At 52.4% G+C, this 19845-nt stretch overlaps 2 protein-coding genes across 9 annotated transcripts in view; one reads left to right on the forward strand and one right to left on the reverse strand.

Moving 5' to 3' along the window:
* Nucleotides 1–1690: 1690 nt before the first annotated feature.
* TMEM185B (transmembrane protein 185B) lies at nt 1691–3804 on the reverse strand. The gene has a single exon (NM_001077968.1). It carries the CDS (start codon nt 3387–3389, stop codon nt 2337–2339), a length of 1053 nt encoding a protein of 350 aa, NP_001071436.1. The 5' UTR covers nt 3390–3804; the 3' UTR covers nt 1691–2336.
* The window catches only part of RALB (RAS like proto-oncogene B), a 75176-nt gene continuing 58930 nt past the window's right edge, over nt 3600–19845 (forward strand). For 3 of the 8 annotated variants that reach the window (XM_059892179.1, XM_059892174.1, XM_005202551.4), the window contains exons 1-2: nt 3600–3728; nt 9154–9249. The gene's annotated coding sequence lies outside the window, so the exon portion shown is untranslated. 8 annotated transcript variants of the gene reach the window in all.

Raw genomic sequence — 19845 nt, forward strand, 5'->3', positions numbered from 1 at the left:
TCACAGTAAAAACTGACTAAGCATCTTACAGAACAAACTAGTTACAGAATTTAACACATGCTACATACTGCGGATAGTCAGAGTCGCACTGGCAATTAGGTAAATCCCCAGGCAGAGCTGAGACTGTATTCACTTTTACAGATGAAACAACTTTTCTACAACTGTCATTACCACTGTTTTTACTTAATATGGTCTTGAGGCGGGAAAGTGGTTTGACAGGGGAAGACCCAATGGGTGAGCAAGCGTGTCATCACATCTAGGCACTGGCTTTCCAACTCCAGGCCACCCTGGGATAGTGAGGAGATGGGTAGGGTGTGGGGGGTGACCCCCCCAGGTTAGGAGGGATTGTTTCAGGTGTCAACACGTCCCTGGCCTCAAACTGTAACCAGGAGGGATGGGTTATCCCAATGCTGCCACTGAACCTGCCCTTTGATTCCTCAGGTAACCTCCTTTCCTCCCAGGTCTTCCCAAAGTGTAAGCTAAGCTGTTTGAGGTATTATTTGGGAGTGGAAGGGCCTTCAGGGCAGGGCTCCAGAAAGAAATATGGGCTTGAGGTTCCAAGTGCAGTTCACCCTGAGCCAGCGGCATCCTCCCGTGTGTGCTGGCCTAGCTTTTCCCATAGGCAAGCTACGGTGGTGAGTAGGCTGGGGCCACCTTTGAACTGCTCTCCAATGGATCTGCACATACATGTCTGGCTCAGAGTAGGTCCTTAATACATATTTGTTGAGAAAGCGAATGAATCCTCGCTTAGGAAACATTACACCCACTGTTGCTCAGGCCACCTCCCACATCCTGATAGCTGGCAGGAGCCAACTGTGTATGGCTCTGACCTCAGTTCAGCCCTAGGTGACTAAACTGAGCTATGGCGCCCTTAGGCTACCAGGGACCCAGGTTCCAAAGGGCTGGCTTTTGCTGCAAGCTTGTCCTCTCACCAGGTAGACTGTTTACTTAAGTTCATATGGAGCCTGGTAATAGTATCAGTACTCCTTTTACTTTTAACCTCTTTTTTTTTTTTTAAAGGGTAACCTCCTTTTGAAAGTATTTATTTGTTCTTAGTCAGACGAACATTACTCTCCTAGGATATGCTTTTTGCCCTTCTGATTCCCTGGTACCACCAGTACCTAGAAAAACTACTTATTTAAAAAATAACCTGAGCTATTATTTCCCTGTCACTGCCCGATCAAGAAGGTTGGGCCTTAAAATAATATTTGAGTCTGTTGGCCATTTCAGGTTACGGTCAATTTCTCTGGCTTTCCAATGACAAGTACAAACACCATTGTACCACAGCCAACTAAGAGTCTATGATTCTTAGAAACAGATAAACCATCTGCTTCTTTTGATTGTTCCTGAAGCGATGTTCTTGCCTGTGTGGAAGAATTCAAGGTGCTAAATAACGGTGTCACTTTAGGGTCTGATACCACATGGGGGCATGTCACCTGTTCCCAAAGGACAGTGGTCCCTTCCAAGAGAAACCTCCCAACTGTTAGAATCATCTAACACCTGACTAGTAAGATCCTCAGGATCTTCAATCCCTGTATTCATGCCTAGAACTGATAAGATCCCACACCAGGTACATATTCATGTTTTAAGCAATTTTTAACAACATCTGCAGAAGACATATATATCTTCACAAACTTAAAAAAAAAAAACAAAAAAAAAAAAACCTTTAACATAATACACTGCACAGAACTAGAATTCAACATAATATATATTACATTGCTAAAATAGTCATATAAATATGGGTGGACTCACTGCATTAGAAAAATTCACCAATTAGGCTATTAAAGACCAGTATCAGTAAAGCCGAAAGAAAAACCATTTTAACAGCGGAAACACTGAAAATAACAACTATGAGGTTTATATGCAAGTGGTGGGAAAGAGAATTCTTTACATTTGCTATTATGTCACAGCAGGCACAATCTGAAATACAATTTTACGTTAGCAGTGTATAAAAATACTTTTCTAAATACTTTCGATAGGTATAGTACCACTTTAAAAACCCCCAGGTAGTTATTCCATTTGAGGACCTACCAGAACAACTCAATTTACTGCTCTCAGCTAGCTCTGCAAGCATGAGCCTAGAAAACAAGTTCCTCACACATGGAGGCACACTGCACGTGTGCACACACACACACCTACACACTAAAAGAACCTCCTGCATCTCTGGTGAATACTGATGAGTCACTGATAGGCAGCAATTTCAAAGCATGAAATGGTGTTTTGAAGCCTGTTTTCAGTTCCAGATTTGGCATGGATGGGCAAAGAGGCCAAAGTAATGTGGATTTTGTGTATATATGACTTCTCTTCCACTTGTGAGCACTCCCCAGAAGAGAGGTTTAATCAGGCATGTCAATATTTAACTTGGGGGGTGGGGGGACATATTTCCCAGGGCTCTGTGTTATCACCACCCTGGCCTTCTTTCCAAACATTGGAGCGATTTTAGGAGCTTCTGGAGCCGATGTTTCTTCAGCATCTTCACTATCTTCATGATGTAGATCATAGGAAATGTTTCCATATTCTCTTAAAAATGGGAAAATTTCAAGCAGAAACTGACAGAAATCTCTGCGAATACCAAACCACCAATGGTTGCCCCCTTTTCGCCTAAACGTTGTGGCCATTAATGTGATTAATGAGAGCCAAAGGGGGACGAATATGGAGATGTAGGAAAACATGTTGTGTCCATCCAGCCTGTGCACCAGCAGAACCTCGAAAATGAGCAGCGGCACCACGATCGTTATCCAGCAGATGGCCATGGTCACGTGGGTTCTTCGCTGCTCAGCAACCACATCCAGGGAGCGCAGGAACAGGAGGGACCAAACGATGTAATAGAGGACTACCAGGCAAAGGAATGACATGAGGATCCACAGTGGCACAAACACCACCAGCCAAGGCCAGTGGATGATCCGGTCCAGCCTCAGGGCGATGAAGATGAATTGCAGGATGTTGACGGAGCACAGGATCTCCAGCTCCAGGGACCGGTCGTGTCGGAAGCCCCAAACGCAGGCGGCCACGGACACGGGCGACACAAAGAAGAGCGGCATGAAGACCAGCAGCCAGAAGTGGGTCCCGCGCTCCACCCGATCGCAGACCAGGACCTCGAACATGAGCAGCAGCAGGTGGATGCCCACGGCGATCAGCATGGCCTTGAACTCCACACAGGCCTCTCCCTCTGTGCGGTAGCGCGGGTTTCGCGCCCAAACGCCCGCGCCAACAGAGGCGCCCGCGAGGACCAGAAGCTTCCACAACCAGATGGGGGCGAACACGGCCCAGTAGCTCCATTGGATGACGCCGTCCAGTCGGAGGGGCAGCAGCACTGAGAAGAGCAGCAGGCAAGCGTAGATGAGGAACTTACTCGGGTTGAAGTCCTGGAATAGGCCCCTGGGGTTCATGGCCAGGCCGCTGCCTGCCTTCCGGCGGGTGCCGCCTCTGCGCCGTTCCCGGACCCGCCGCCTCGCCGGCTAGCCCAAGCCGACTCTTCGTGGACAGCGGCCGGGCGCCGGCCGGGACCGGCTTCCGGCCCGCTGCACCTAGAGGCCGAAACACGTGCGCGCGCGGTCACGTGGCCTGGCCGGAAGGGCGGTGGGCGGGGCGTCCGCGCTGGCGCTCTCCCCGCTACCCGAGAGGCCGGGCGGCGCGGGGCGTCTGCGAGCGGGAGCAGCGCCAGCCCTGCCGCCCTCCTTCACTCTGTACCCATTTGGAAAGCAGCTACTGCGTGTGGCGCGGGAAGGGTAGGGACAGAGGATTCTGGCCGGGTTCCTGGCGCGCTGGTGGCTCCCTGGCCGGTCCGTTGCTAGCGAGCTGGCGGCGACCTCAGGCGGCCGCTTCCTGGCGGCGTCGGGAGTAGGGAGGCGGGAGTGAGCTCACATCCTCCGGCCGGGCCGGGGGCGGGGCCGAGGAGCGGTAGGGGGTGGGGCTCAGCCCTGGGGGCGGGACCGAAGAGTGGTAGGCGCGGCCAGCCGCGGGTGCCCCACCTTCACCCGCAGACTACTGGGGGGCTCGGACGACCACAGGGCTCAGGCGCCGGCGGTGAGGCTTGGGCGCCCGCTGCGCTGATGGCGGACGGCGTGGGAGCGAGCTGGGTGGGGGCCGGGGGAGTGTGGGAGTTTGTGAGCGAGGGCTTGGGTGCTGCTGACTGAATGCATAGGGCGGGTGTGTGCGCGCGCGGGAGGCGGTGGGCTTGTGCTGTGCGGAGAGGCGCTCGTGTGTGCGGTCAGCGCCCGGGTTGTGCCTGGAACGGGCGGCTTCCGGGGCTGGACCCCACCGGCCGTTCTCCGGCCGTCTGTGAAGTGGCCGAGGCAGAGTGCCGGGGTGTCTCAACCCCGAGGTGGAGGGTGGGCGCTGGAAGGGCATTAGATCCCCCAGGGTCCGTTGGCGAAGTTGCGACAACCAGGTGCTTCCTGCCGCTGGTCATCCGGCAACTTAGAGCAGAATGGAGATTCTGATTGAGTCCCTAGTTCTCGTTTGACTTGTCTGGTCCTGCCTTAGTCTGATTCGCACACATACTGTTGGGGCCAGGGGCTGGAGCCAGAGGTCAAGAAATCTGGCTTCCAGTTCAAGTCCTGCCACCCAGCCGCTCAGAAGCCTGGGCAGGACGTGTGCTCTCTTGGCCTCAGGGGTCCTGGGCTGTAAGTTGGGGGCCGCCCGTGGTGGTATCCAGGAGCCCCTCTTGCCAGCTGCGCTGACGCTGGAGGCCCCTCCCTGCCTTCTCCAGGCTTTCTCTTCAGAGCCCGGGCTGCTCTCCCTTCCTGCCCTCCATCTCCCATAGAATCTGCCACACTCAAGTGCTGGGCTCTGAGCCCGTCAACGAGGCTCTGCTGGTGTGGGGTCTCCCAAGGAAGGGGTTCTGGAGATAAAAGTGGGGGCCATGGTCCAAACTCAGGAGCCAGCCTTCCCCAGTCCACCTCGAAGTTGGTGAAGCCTGGTGAAGGGTGGACAGTCCCATGTCTCAAAGCTCTCCAACAGCTTCACTGCCCTCCCCTCAGCCAGGCCAGTTGGGTGGTCCTCAGGAAAGGGACTCCAGCTGAGTGAGCCTTGATCTCAGACTCCAGTCTTCAGGGCCGCTTGTTTGTTAGGACCCCTTGGGAGGCACTGTGGGGAGACTGTTGACTATATGGGACACCACGTTCACCCTCCACCCCTCCCTCCCAGGCTCCAATCCATCTGTTTTGCATCCTGGTTTTTCTTTTACTGTTTCCTTTCAAGGAGGGATTTGTCAGCTAAAACAAAATTTAAAATTCAAAACCCCTCTGCCAGTCCAACTACAAAATGGGCTAATAATAGCACTTAGGACCATTTTGAGGTTGAGATGAATCCATACATGGAAAAAACTTTGCGTTTAGAGAAATGCGAGCCACTAATATTTACCACACTGGGGCAAGTAAATCCTTTAGGGGTGGGACTGACTGGCAGCCCCCCAGGGAGGCGGTGGCCAGGCCAGGTCTTCTCGGCCCTGTTGGAATGGGCAGAAATCCTGTAGCCAGATGACCTCAGGGTCATCTGTCTTTACAATCTTTGTGGCAGAGGTTAGAGTTTGGAATATGTTGTCCCATACTTTACTGTCTTTGTGGCAGAGGTTGAAGTTTGGAGTATGTTGTCCCATCTCTGCAGCTCCTCAGGACACGGACCTGGTTCTCTCCCTCTAGGAAAGGGGAATCATACGATGGCCGGTCACCATGAGTCCTTGCATCCTCCTGAGGGACTCAGAGCCTGCTTATGGGTTTGAGGTGGAGCCACAGGGAGAGACTACTGTCTGCTGCCCCTGCAGCTGGCTTTCCTGTGCCCCTGGGCCCGGACCCTCAGTTCTGTACAAGACTCCTCTCCTTTGCTACTTTCCCTGTTGTGGCTAGGGTCTCAAGGACCTACCCCTGTCTTTACATTGACCTTTCAAGCTAACAGAGGTTGTTTGTTCTGTGCCAGGTGCTGACCACCCAGCCACCTTGAGGCTGGCATACACCCCAGAGCTAAGTGCCCTGGTCCCCCAGTGCAGGCGTGTCATGCTGATTCTGGGCAGCAGCCTGCAGTGTGTGTGTGTCACATGATCTCACCCCTGCTCAGCATCCTCAGCTGGCCTGGGAGGCCCCCCAAGCTTGCCCTGGCCCACCTGTGGTTCCTTGCCAGTCTCCCGCCCTCCCTCAGAACTTGCTGTGCTGATCTCTGCATTTTCTGTTCAGGGCCGGCCCCCCACCCCAGCCTCCCTCCCTCCTGAACTACCAAGACCCCAGACAAGGCTTCAGTCCCAGGAAAACATTCTCGACTCCTGGTGGATTGATGACCCTTCTCTGACCTCCCTTCACTTCAGGGGTTTTGTTCCTGGGGGACTTCTTTCACTGGGTTGAGTCTGTTTGGCCATCTTTTTCTCCATGGGATTGGAGCTTGGACCCCCGGGCAGCATTTATGTTGCAGCTAGTGCTTGAGGGAAGTCGGTTGAGTGAATGAGTCCATTTGCACCTGCTCAGGATGGTGCTTCCCTGCCCCCTCGCTCTGAGCATGTGGGGTCAGCATCATGGGCCCTGTACTGTCCCTTCCCACTCCCCCTGTCCCTTCTTTCCAACTTGGCATAACCGTAGCAACTCACAACAGTGGTCAGGAGCCTGGGCACGGGGTGCTCAGCGGGTTCTTTGTTCAAGTCTCACAGGCCAGAATCGAGGGCCTCATTCCCTTCTGAAAGGCCCTGATGAGAATCAGCTTCTGGGTTCATTTAGCTTCTTTGCATTCAGTTCCCTGGAGCTGTGGGACTGAGGCTCCCCTTTCCGTGCCAGCTGTCAGCCAGGGATGGCTCTTGGCCACCCGTTCCTGGTCAGTTGCCCCCTTCACGGCCACCAGCATTGGGTTGCATCATTCTTGCACTTTGAATTGCTGTGGCTCATTCTCCTACTGCATCTATGCTGCCTTTTCTGTTTTTAAGGACTCATGATCACATTGGACCCTGCTGGACGGTCAGTTCCCCTGAGCAGCTGGACCAGGGCAGGAGTCTGGCCCCAGGAGACAGGGTCCCTGTCTGAATGTCCTCCTAGTAGTGACTTGGGCCAGAGAATGATCTGTACAGAAGGCCCAGGGACATTTTCCCTTTCAGACCCATTTGGGTTTGCTCACCTCAGCTTCTTCACAAGGAAGCCACAGCCCACGTGGCCCTTTGTGTCACCCTTGGCGCCCCGGTGCTCTGTGGTCCCCTCCATCTCCCAGGCGACTTGTGAACCCTGGTGCTGTTGTCCCCAAGCTCCGTGACCTTGGCAAGTATTCCCACCTCCAGTCCCCTCAGTGAGATGGAGATGAACTCATAGAATTGTAAGTGTAAAGTGAAACAATGTATAAAAACTCAGAACACACTCACTTATCCTGTCCTGTTGGTGACCTTGGTCTCTGTTTTGGCCTTAGAGGAGGCATGCCTCTTTCGAGAAGCCTGTCCTCCCTGCCAGGTGGTCAGTCTTGGAGCTCACACCACCAGGCATTGGGGCCCTATCCTTGCTTGCCTGGCTGTTCCTGGCGCCCTGAGGGCAGGGCCCCACTTTCATCTTTGTGTCCGCAGTTGCTAACTCAGGCCTATGTGCAGTAGACGTGTCCAGGAAAGCACAGGAAGGCAAGCAGGACACCGCTGATGTGGCAGCTTTCCCGTGTGCTGAGCGATGGAGCAGAGCAGCTTGTCTAAAGCTCAGATGCTGCATCTACAGGGAGGAGTCTGGCCTCCCAGGAGTACACCCTGGAGCACCCCAGCCCTTCAGGTGCACTGGGCTCAACATTTCAAAGCTCTGTATCATCTGAAGTTCATGGGATGGCAGAGGCAGGACCCTCATTTCACAGATGGGGAAACTAGACACAACTATAGTTCTCAGCCGCAGACTTTCCTGGGTCATGCTGTTGTCCCAGCTGGTAGCCTGGCCCTGTGCAGTGGTTCAGTCCAGTGAGAATGGGCCCACTGAAGAGCCAGACTCTGATTGAGGCCCCTGGAGACTTAGGCTCATGTTTTAGCAGATTTTCCTCAACTTGTGTATTCATTTAACAAATACATATCCAGCATCTGCCCCATAACCTGGGCCCCAACCTGATGTGGGATGAAGCTGCACAGCTCTGACTACTCCTTTGCTGCCCCCCTTCCCAGTTCAGGAATCACCTCCAAGAAGCCCTCCCCGATCACTCGCTCCCTATGTACATCACCCTGTTTTATTTCTCCTGTTTCCTCTATGGTCACTAAATACATGCTTGCTTTAGGAAAATCTAGAAAATGAGTTGTTTAGAGAGAGAGGGGAAAAGCTCTCCTCTTACTACCTACACAAAATCACTATTAACACTTTAGTTCATTCCACATGGTCACCTCTGCAAGACATTTCATTATCCAAGTACCATTTTAGTCTGCATTTTTGCTTAACATTAATCCTGCAACTCACTTATTTTCACATCTCTGAGTCATGAATTGACTGCCCAATTGATGGTGTCTTACAAGCACTGTCAGCCTGTTTTGAAATCCAGCCCTTCCAAAAGGGGGTTCTGTTGGCTTCTGATGGTCGCCTGGGGGGCACTGTCAACTTGAGAGCACTTTGCATTAAATTTCACGTACACTCAGTTGCAACCCGCAGTGTTTTTAGGCCGTGGTGTTTTTAGGCCATGGCATTAGTGCAAACTCAGACTCCAGCCTGCCTGAGTCCTGGCTTGTTCATGTTCTCAGGGCTAATTTTGTTCCCTCCCTACATCTGGCAGGGAATAGCCCTTGCGGGGGGCGGTGGGGGAGGGTGTCCCAATTTTACTTAGATGCCTCTTACTAGCTGCCCCAGCCTGAGATTCTTTTTCTTTCATGATACATGAAACAGCTGTATGTCTTATAATCAATGATGTCTCCAAGGTGATGAAATAACATAAAGAGAACCATCTCGGGTTCCCATAAATTCATCGTGAGCGTCTTTTTAGTGGCCCCACGGGGTTGTCCCTAGCTTTCCTCACCTGTTCCCTTGCTGCATCTTGGGGTTCTTCCTGTTCTTTTCTAAGATAAGAGGCGCTGTTGTCTTTCTTACTCCACGTAGCTTCTTCTGCACTCAGTTTCTTACGGGTAATTCCCCAAAATCTAATTGCTGGATTGAAGGAATGAATATTCCTAAGGCTCTTGACATATAAAGTCTAATGTTTTTAGAGGTTGAGTCTTCTTTCTTCTGGTTGTCTTTGCAGAAACAGAATCAGTACGAACCTGCCACTACCGAGAGCAGCTGGTCGAGTGCTTTCCATCTGTAAAACTCCACAAAGGTGAAGGATAACGTTAATAAGGTAAAAAGGCCCCAGTCAAATGTAGATTCAGGTGTCGGGCTGCAAAAGATTGAAAGTCAACTAAAAACCAGGACTGGTTTTGACGTGTGTGTGGGATCATTGGTTTAATTTGGGGGTCAATCACAGTAACCTCCAAATATTAGGAACCCATAAACCGAGCCCTGGGATTATTTAATTTGTTGTTGTTATTGTTGAGTTACTAAGTCATGTCTGACTCTTTGTTACCCCATGGACTGCAGCATGCCAGGCTTCCCTGTCTTTCACCATCTCCCAGAGTTTGCTCAAACTCATGTTTATTGAGTTGATGATGCCATCCAGCCATCTCCTCCTCTGTCACTGCCTTCTCCTCCTGCCCTAAATCTTTCCAGCATCAGGGTCTTTTCCAAATTCCAGTTTATTTTGAGGCATCCAAATATAGCTAAACTTCATTAATTCAAACCTTTTTTTGTAGTTGTGGGCAAGAAGCTTCCTGAACGATGGGATATTGTTAAAAAAATGGTAGGCCACTCAAAATCCATTGTTTGTACTTAAATCAGCACTACCAGAATATTTTCAACAGTTCACATGTGAAATCTAAATCTTCTTCTCCCCGTCTCATGTACAGTTAATTTACTCCCCCAAAAGTCTTCTACGGCATAGGGTTAATCCTCACTCCTCTTCTCTCCTGGCTTTGTCATAAATTGTGGAAGCATGTGTCATGAGTGATGTGTTTACTGGGGCAGAAGCAAGACATTTGTCAGCTTTAACTCATGATTTCACTCTGGAGTACCTCTCATTCTTCTTCTAACTGGTGCAAAGTAGCAAATGATAATAAACAAACCAACAAGTACAAGAAATGCCTCTGCCTATCACTCAGTGACCCCAGGAACTGTATGAGGTTCTTGCCTTTAGGGGCCCATCAGTCTGGCCTGCCCGGTACATGGAGACAGTGGGTCACAGGGTGGAGTCTCCCTGCCACAAAGCTTTGGCAGCTTCTCATTTCTCAGGACTGAAGCCAAGCGCCTTCCCATGCCCTTTGAGGCCTGGTTGACCAGCCTCCCTCCTCCCATCTCTCTGGCCTCATTTGACTGCTGGCCCCATAGCTGCCTCAGGGACATCATGGGTTTGTGTGTCTGCGCATACCCCTCTGGGGGCAGCTGGGACTGAGCCTGGCTCTGCACTTGGGCTTCAGGCCATCCACCGTCACTCTGCCATGGGCACCTCCCAGGACGGTTGTGTGCTGGGCCCTATGGCCTTGACCCCAAGGACTGCTCACTTAGCCGTACAGTCACATGGCACAGACATGACACACAGAGCAACCCTGGAAGAGCCAGAGAGTGGACCAGAGGTCCCTGGGCTGAAGCTAATTAAATGGCAGCTGAAAATGAGAGAAAGAGAAGTGTTGGGAATAAGCTGTCGGGTGAAGATTGGGCTGGCTGAGAGATGAGGGAGGAGGAGGCTGGAACAGAACCCTGAACTAGATGGATGCCGGAGGCCCCCAGTGGATTTAAGCATGAACCGCAGAAGGGACCATCTGGATTCAAAGCTCAGTTCTGTCATTTATGCAGATATGTGTCCTTGACCAGACGACCCAGCGTCTGTGAAATGGGGATGATGACTTTGCCCCTCATAGGATAAAGGTGGGCTGATAGAGATGCAGGGCTGGCACATTCGGGCAACAACCACCATGTGTGCGTACCCGCTGCTTGCCCCCTCTCACCTGTGCTGAGGCTCAGAGAAGGATGTCTTCGCAGGAAGCGAAGACAGAGTCACGCTTGGGGAGGGGGTCACGCTTGCGGGGGGCACAGGTAACAACTAAAGGGGAACTTCTGTAGTGTAAATAAGCCCAGGTGACTGTACCTAATTCATTTCTCCACCTGGACCCAGGTCTGTTTTATCAGTTAAAGGGACCAGGACAGGGCGGGGGTCTCCCAATGCAGCGCTGCTGGCTAAACAAGCAAATCCCTCAACTCAACCCCAACACCCCAAATCAGAGTCCTTGCAGGTTGGGTTCGGAATCCAAAGTTTTTAAAGCTCCCTTGATTCCAGTGTGCGGCAAGCTTTCAGAACCCCCGGCCAGCTGACCTCTGACAGGTTGTCTTAGTCCTTGGTGGTAGGTTTAGTGCTGAGTCGTGTCTGACTCTGCGACCCCGTGGACTGTAGCCCACCAGGTTCCTCCGTCCATGGGAGTTTCCAGGTAAGGATACTCGGGTGGGTTGCCATTTCCCTCTCCAGGGGATCTTCCCCTCCCAGGGGTTGAACCTGGGTCTCCTGCATTGCAGGCAGATTCTTTACCAACTGAGCCACCAGGGGTTGCTCCTTAGAGTCTGTGTTTCTGTCCCCATCAAGTGCCCTGTGCTGCCATGGGAGCACCTGGTCCAGAACTCACCTGCTGTCATCAGAGATGGGGCGGGTCCCCTGGTCTGACTCAGGTAATGGAACAACAAGGCGGGGGGCCACTCAGTCTAGAACTAAGTCTCTAGACGCCGCCCAGTGCCCTGCCCTGGCTGTCGTCTTTGAGGAGAGGAGAACAGCAAACGTCAGACCTGGGCTGCTTTCTCACCATGAATCAGCTGAATGTAAATGGAAAATGTGTTTTTGAGGCTGGGGATACATTACAGTAGCAGTCCCCCAAACTTTTTGGTGCAAGGGACTGGTTTCGCAGAAGACAATTTTTCCGCGGATAGCTGGGGGTAGGGCGAGATGGTTATAGAAGAATTCTCGCACAGCTGTGGGGAGCAGCTGAAAATACAGGAGAAGCTTGGCTCGCTCGCCCACCATTCACCTGCTGTGAGGCTCAGGTCCTAACAGGCCATGGATTGGTACTGGGGTTGGGGATCCCTGCATTACAGGATGAAAACCAAGACCAAGCAATCCCTCCTTCTTTTATAGCAAAGAAGATGAAATTCTGCAGAGTTCCTGTTGGTTTTGGCTTTTTGTCTTGTAAGAACATAAAAATTATTTACCATCATTGAGGTTCTTTCTGAATTGCCAGAAATATCTATAAACTTTCCGGGGTTATCCAGGGAGCCCTCAGGGCGGTGAGTTACTGCTCACGTGATGAATTCCTATTGCAAATCAGCACTTGCAGATTTCCCCCATGAAGATAGATAATTTCTTGAACCCCAAGTGCTTTTACAGAGCAGAGGTTGGAGAAAAGAGGTTTTACTTTACAGTTTCTAAGTGGGTGATTTTTAAAACTCAGTGAAATGGTTTTCCTGATTGTCAGGCCCGTCACAACGATGTATCAGCAAAAGGGAACATCACCAAGTACATGGTTGGGAGCTGGGGTGTGTGGGGGCAGAGGTATGAAGAAGACCTAGGATTTTTTTTTTTTTAATGAAAAACACATACACATTTAGAAGTAAATAGCAGGCGTTTCAGGCTGAGAGGGTCTCTGGAAGCAAGAGGCCAGAAAACAGTTTTCACTTTCACGTATAATGACAGTGACCATGGCAGTGATAACAGTAAGAAGAACTTGCTTTATTCACGTGGGGGAGGGGGAGGTTTGCCCACATTCCAAGGAGGACACTGACGCTCAGAGAGACCAAGTGCCTGACCAAGGTCACGGCCGGCTTGTGCACCCTGGGGTCACTGCACAGCGCTGCCTTATCTGCACAAAGTTCTGGGAGGAGACAGAACGTCATTCTGGCTTGCGCTAAGTCGGATGTTGCTGTTGCTAAGTCACTTCAGTGGTGTCCGACTCTGTGTAACCCCATAGACGGCAGCCCACCAGGCTCCCCCGTCCCTGGGATTCTCCAGGCAAGAACACTGGAGTGGGTTGCCGTTTCCTTCAATGCATGAAAATGAAAAGTGAAAGGGAAGTCGCTCAGTCATGTCTGATTCTTTGCAGCCCCATGGACTGCAGCCTACCAGGCTCCTCTGTCCCTGGGATTTTCCAGGCAAGAGTACTGTGGTGGGGTGCCATCGCCTTCTCCAAAGTCAATGTACTCCTAGGAAAAATCCTGGAGGGATTCTGCCAAACAGCTGGTGAGAAGTTGTTTTTAAAGAATCATTTCCTGCATGACCATGTCTCACCATTGAGAAAAAAAAGTGTGTATTGACCTTGGGAGAACAGAGAGGAGTGGATAGGAACCCTTTTTCTGAAATAATAACACAGATGGTGCTTCTGGGTGGGATTTTGAGAAGATGCTGGGAAGGGTCTTTGTCCCTCCCGCAAGGCCCGGGTTGCTGGGAGTCCTGCTCACCCATCTGGGTCACAGCTGCCAGGGAAGGGGGAGGGTGACACTCCTCCTTTTCTTGTGAGTTGACGTTCCTGTTTCTATCCCAGGGAGCGCAGGTCCAGCCAGCAGACTGCCTGCTTCCCGTGAGCAAAGCTCTGACCTCGGGTGACGTCCTCACCTTTCAGTGGAGAGGTCTGCATGGATCACTCCTGCATTTCCACCTGAACACAGGGACCAGGGGAGATGCGGTGGGGGCAGCAGGGCTCAGACCCAGGCTGGGTTTGGCTTCTCAGCACACACAGCAGGCACTGACGTCAGGCTGTTCCCTCAGCAGAGCCGGTGAGGGGCATGGTCTGGGGCCCTGCTGCTTCCAGCTCCGTGGCCCACTGTCTTGTGGCCCATCAGCTTATCCTACCCCCGTCTCCTGGCCAAGCTGCTTCCTGGCCTTGTGCCCCTGGGGCAGCTTCTCTGGTTGGTGGTAGCGCTGTGAGCTCAAGGCTGAGTTTTCTCTGGGGCAGCCCTGGTCCAGATCCCACCTTTGCTGCTTACTGGGCACACAGCTCAGTCATGGTACCTCTTTTCTCTTTACTGTAAGATGAGGTGATGCAGGGACTCAGGAGGGCAGCCATGGGACTGGCTGAAGGCAGGCTTGGGAAGCCCTGGGACAGTCCTGACGTGTGGGGAAGCCGTCCCTAGCTGTTAGCCACCCTCCTGTGTGGAAAGCAGTCTTGCTTCCTGTTATCTTCACGCAGTGAGTCCTTGCAACAGAGCCCGGGCAGACCGCTGCCGGCTGCAGTGTTTCCTTGCCAACCTGGTCCTTGTCTCTCTTTTTTGCAGCTTTGGAGAAGGGAGTAGGGTTTCACTGCCGCTTTGGTAGGACAGTTACTATTTGTGTCTGTGTACTTAGCTGTGTTCAACTCATTGCTGCCCCAAGGGCTGTAGCCCGCCAGGCTCCTCTGTCTGTGGAATTTTCCAGGCAGGAATACTGGAGTGGGTTGCCATTTCCCCCTCCAGGGAATCTTATTTTTTGGGTCTGTGATAAGAACCTGATGACCATGAATGACAGGGGGGCTTGCTGTAGCAGTCGGTCCACGAGGGAGGTGGCAGGGCTCACACAGGAAACTGCTGCTCCTCAGAGCCGGGGCCTGTCTCTAGGTGGCGAAGGAGAGGGTGGAGACCCGTGGTACCAATGTCCACACACCTTGGGCTGGATTCAAGCTTTTTTTTTTTTTTATTGAAGTATAGTCGATTTACAACGTCATGTTAATTTCTACGGTATGGCAAAGTGACTCAGTTATGCACGTATGTACTTTCTTTTCCATATTCTTTTCCATTATGGCTCATCACAGGATACTGAATATAGTTCCCTGTAGGAGCTATGCGGCACACGGCTCTATGGTGGAGCCTTGTTGTTTGTCCATTCTGTAGATAATAGTTTGCATCTGCTCACCCCGAAGTCCCAGTCCATCCCTCCCCACCCCCTCTCCCTGGGCACCCAGAAGTCTGTTCTCTATGTCTGTGATTCTGTGTATGTCCTATAGATAAGTTCATTTGTGTTATATTTTACATTTCACATACAAGCGATATCATATGATATCTGTCTTTCTCTGACTTACTTTACTCGATAGGACAATCTCTGTGTCCCTATGTGCTGCTGCAAGTGGCATTATTTTATCCTTTTCTATGGCTGAGTAGGATTCTCAAGCTTTTAGTTTGCACTAATCTCTCATTTGGACACAGCTGGACTCCTCTCTTAAGATAAATCATAGCAGACACTTATATGGCCTGTGCCAGTCCAGGCACATCGCACAGGTGGGCACAGGTATCTGACAGTTTCAGCTTTGGGGTCACGGCCTCCCCATCTAAGCCCTTATAGGACACTCAGGAGTGCTGACTCAGCAGTTGGGTTGTGGAATCCAAAGCCCAATTGATGTGGGGCTTGAGGGGAAGTTGTCTTCCCAGCGGTATGGCCAGACCTTTGTGCTCTTGTGAGATGGAAGGTGCAGGGTGTATGCTGTGGCTATTGCTTGGGATCGGCTGCTGCCAAGCGGGCCGGGCCCCCCACCCCCGAGATGCCTTACCCCCCACCCAGAGCAGCAGGACTGAATCCGGGCGAGGAGCTCTCCAGGCAACTGTGCCTCCTCTGTACTTTCCCCCAGACCCACATTTCCTGTGCCCCAAGCAACAGGCGCATCAGCCCGGGCAGTTCCAGAGCTGCTGTATCACGTGGTCAAGGTGAGGGCTGAGGTATCAGCTAAGGTTAGAGCCAGGTTCCCTGGGGAGCCTTGCCAGCAGAGGCAGCGGTGTGCTGGCTGCCCGGCCTCCGTGCAGACTCAGTGTCTGGGGCTGCCCTCTGATGGCTCTGGGACAAGTGCAGGGAGCATGACTTGGGATGCCCCCCAAATTGTCTATGGGGGGCCTAGACAGGCCTCCTCTGTCTATGGTCATTTCCTTTGGGTGGGTTTGGCAACCATTTCAAGACAGGTGTCCTTCCTTGGTCACTGGGCTGACGGTCACTCTCCACATGCAGTGGGGGCATGTACTCCCTGGCAGAGAGGTAGGGGTGCAGGGACTTCTGCTGCAACCAGTCAGGGGGCTGAGCTTGTTGAAGCCAGAGCTGGGTACAGATGGTGGGTGGGCCTCAGTGAAAGAGTCCACCAGGCCCACCCTGGCTCATGCCTGTGTACAGATAGGTACACTCCCCCACCCCCACCCCCAACATACACCCCTCATAGGAGCTCTGACTGCAGTCACAGAGACCAGGGCCGAAGATGAGAGAAGCTGAGTCAGAGGTTACTGAGCGTGGGAGGACTCCTGGGGGATGCAGAGATGGGCTGTGGAAGGGTGGTGATAGTGGCTTTGCCTTCCAGAGCCATCTCTGGAGGCTGGGATGTTCGGGTTCCTCCTGCTGGCCCCACAGCCCCCTGGGCAGGGCTTTCCATGTGGGGTTGTCAGCAAGAGCTCCCCAACTCTGAAACACCACCTCCCACTGCCCCCACATTGCCCTGTGTCCACAGCGTGCCGTCCTTGCCCTGCTGGACTTGCTAAAGCCATTCCAATTTCTCTGAGACAGCCCTGTTCAGCCTTGCCCGCCCCTTCCTGGGCTTCCCCACCCTCAGCCTTTGTTTCTCTTAGCATCCTGGCCTCCAGTGCCCTCCTCCTCCTCTCCCACCCTTGTGTTTGGCAGGATCCTCTTTGCTTTTTCTAGCCTGGTTCTGCAAAGCTCCACCTGCCATGGGACACACCTGGCCGCCTGCTTCATTCTGCTGCATTTCCACTTCGCCCTGAAGTTCTCTCAAACCTGCTCCTCATTCAAGACCTTGGTTTCCTGCTCTGTAAGATGGGACAGTACCATGTCGGGAATCGAGTATGAAGATTGTTTGCCGTGACCTTCGTGGAAGCACCAGCACACAATAGGTGCTAAATAAAGCCATCAGTCTTTCCTGCTCTACACCAGGCGTGAGGCCACTCAGGTGGAAGACACTGGAGGAGGGGGCACCTCACCTCTCCCAGGACTGAGGAATAGATAATGGGGAGCTCCAGGGGAGGGAAGGGAGGCGGAGGGGGGTGAATGACAGGGGTGCCCCTCCGGGTGCTGGGTGCTATCAGGGAGCAGGAGGAGGCTGGGATCTGGGACTTGCCTGGGAGACAAGGAGGTCTTGGAAGTTGTTGAGGGGACAAGGCCAGGCCTTGATTGTGGAGGGGCAGGAGGGAGTGGAAGGAGGGGAAAGGGGAAGAGACTGGAGGCTTTGGAAGAGACTCTGGTCCAGGCCTTCCTGCCCCTGTCACCCATCCTGGGATGAAAAGGGGAGCATTTGGAGCCCTTTCCAGAGATGTTTTGTACTCGGACTAGGGAAGGAAAATGGAAGGACCCCAGCTTCCCTTCCCCTGTGCCTGCCCACTTGCTTGGGTTGAATTCCAGTCCTACCCCAACACCCTCTGTGTCTGTCTACTGGGTGCCGGCTGCTTTCTGGACTTCACTTTTCTGCCTGCTTTCCCTGCTGTCTCAGCTCCAGTGGGCAGAGCTTTGAGCACCAGTCACATGGGGAAAGGGGAAGGGGCAGAGCAGGTGGCGCCTTCTCTGGGTCCCTATCCCTAGGCTCCCCCCGGCCCCAGGGGCCTGAATTCCCGGCACAGTGCCCAGCCACTGGCATGTGGTCGGCATAGCATCATGAAATGACTGCTTATTGGATGCTGGAGTCTCCGGTTGTTCAGTGAGTGCCCGATCATGTCTACCCCTGCCCCTCATATGTTTGGGGTCTAGGATTTGGTGGGGGCAGGAGCAACAAGCCTGGTGGGGGTGACTGTCTCCACTCCCATCACGTTATCTTTGGGCATCTCAGCACATTCCGGGAGGCCACGTGCTAATGGGTGTGTGGCCCAGGTGACGTGTGTCTAAAGGTGGAGGGGCTGAGGGGGTGACCACAGGGGCAGCCGTGTCTGTTCCATGTCTGAAATGTGCTGGCCTCCTCCAGGAAATGGTTTACTTTTCTTCTCACCGAGTTTGGCAGCCTTTGGGGAATTTTGGGAGGGAGGGGGGACCCTGGAAGGAAACTACCGTGGGACCCTTTGTTTCCTTAGAAGCCCGAACACAAAGAAAGGATGAAGTGGAGGTGGGGCTGCAGAGGGCTTGTTTTTTCCCCTTTGGAACCGGCCAGCCCGAGTCAGAGGAGGAGGGTGTTATCCTTCCAGTCTAGCGCTTTGCTCCTTCTGATGGTCTGAACGTGGAGGAGGATTTCGGCAGCTGGTGGTAAGAGTGGGCAGAGGGCAGTTTCTGTGTGAAACAGAGGCAGGCGGGTGGGTGCAGCGAGTGCCAGGCTGCGTGGTGCCCCTGGGATTTAGGTGTTGGCCTTCTCACAGGGAGAAGCCCAGAGAGATGAAGGGGCTTTCGTGGCGTCACACAGCAGGTATTGGTAGGGCTGGGATTTGAACCCAGGTCTCCGTGGCTCCAAAGTCCTGCTGAAGCATCCCCCTTAATGTAAAGAACAGCAGGATACACACAGGCCCCCTTCCCAATTTTGTTCTGGATCATTCCAGGCCCTTCCCTCCAGTAGTGTTTACCTTGACCACATGCCAGCCATGGTCATGCCTTCTGCCCTGTGTGCTGCTGGGTTAGTGAGGGGGTGGCTTCCAGGCATCGAGTGTGAGTGCTGGGGACTTGGGGAAATGGTGTCCTTATGGTGGGACTTCCAGCTGCTACTCTGACTGCTTTTGGGTGGGACAGTGAGGGCTTAGCTCCAAGGGGAGCGAGAAGATCCCTCTGGGGAACTAGGAGCAAAGTCAGTGGTCCTCGCAGGGGAGAGAAAGTCTGTTTGCCTCCCAGGGACCCAGAGTACCAGGGGAGGAAGCTCAGGACAGATTGACAGGACTAACAGCCACAACTTCCTGCTGGGAGCAGGTCCAGAAATAGGGGGAACTGGTTCCCCTCAAGCCCCTAGGATAACGACTATGAAAAAGCAGAAAGTAAGGGTGGGCGAGGCTGTGGAGAGAGTGGAACCCTTCCACACTTATGCAGGAATGTAAATGGTGCACCCACTGTGGAAAAGAGCATGAGGTCCCTCAAGAAGTTAAAAAGTACCGTATGATTGCAATTCCACTTCTGGGTGTGAAACCTAAAGATTTGGAAGCAGGGTCTCAAAGAGATATTTGAAAGCTGTGTCCACAGCAGCAGCATCCATAATAACCAAAAGGCGGAAGCGCCCCCAAGTGTCCACTGTTGGATGAATGAAATAACTATATACATATATATGTATATGGTTATTATATGTATGTAATAGAATACTACTCAGTCTTAGAAAGGGAATTCTGACACATGCTACTACATGGATGAACCTTGAGGATGTTAAAGGAAGTGAAAGGAGCCAGTTACAAAAGACTGACACTGTGTGATTCCATTTACACAAGACCCCTTATAGGAGTCAGATCCATAGAGGCATAGCTCCCCCTGAAGCTAAGCGCTAAGAGGGGTGGGAGCCAGGGGCTGGTGGGGAGGAGGGTCCTGGGAGTTACTGTTTAATGGGAAGAGTTCTGGAGATGGATGGTGGTGATGACTGTACAAGAATGTAAATGTGCTTAGTGCCACTGAACTGTGCATTTAAAAATGGTTGAGATGGTGAATTTTATAGTGTGTATTTTGTTTTTTTTATGTTTTTTTTTTTTTTTTTGGCTGTGTGGCATGTGAGATCTTAGTTCCCCAACCAGAGAGCAAACCCATACCTGCTTCATGGGAAGGCAGAGACTTAACCACTGGGCCACTAGGAAAGTCCCCTATAGTGTGTATTTTACCACAGTTAAAAAATAATAAATTAATTCAAAACAAAATATAGGAAATGGATGTGAACCAAGGCCTCCTACAGGCCGGATTGGCAGCGAGCTCTCTGCATTGTGTTATTTAACTCTCCCCTCTACCCCATATCTTGTGTTACTTGTGTTA

The sequence above is a fragment of the Bos taurus genome, chromosome 2 (genome assembly GCF_002263795.3).
Source record: "Bos taurus isolate L1 Dominette 01449 registration number 42190680 breed Hereford chromosome 2, ARS-UCD2.0, whole genome shotgun sequence".
NCBI lineage: Eukaryota > Metazoa > Chordata > Mammalia > Artiodactyla > Bovidae > Bos > Bos taurus.

Coding starts and splice junctions, on each gene's coding strand:
- TMEM185B (NM_001077968.1), bottom strand. CDS start 3,389: ATGAACCCCAGGGGCCTATTCCAGGACTTCAACCCGAGTAAGTTCCTC.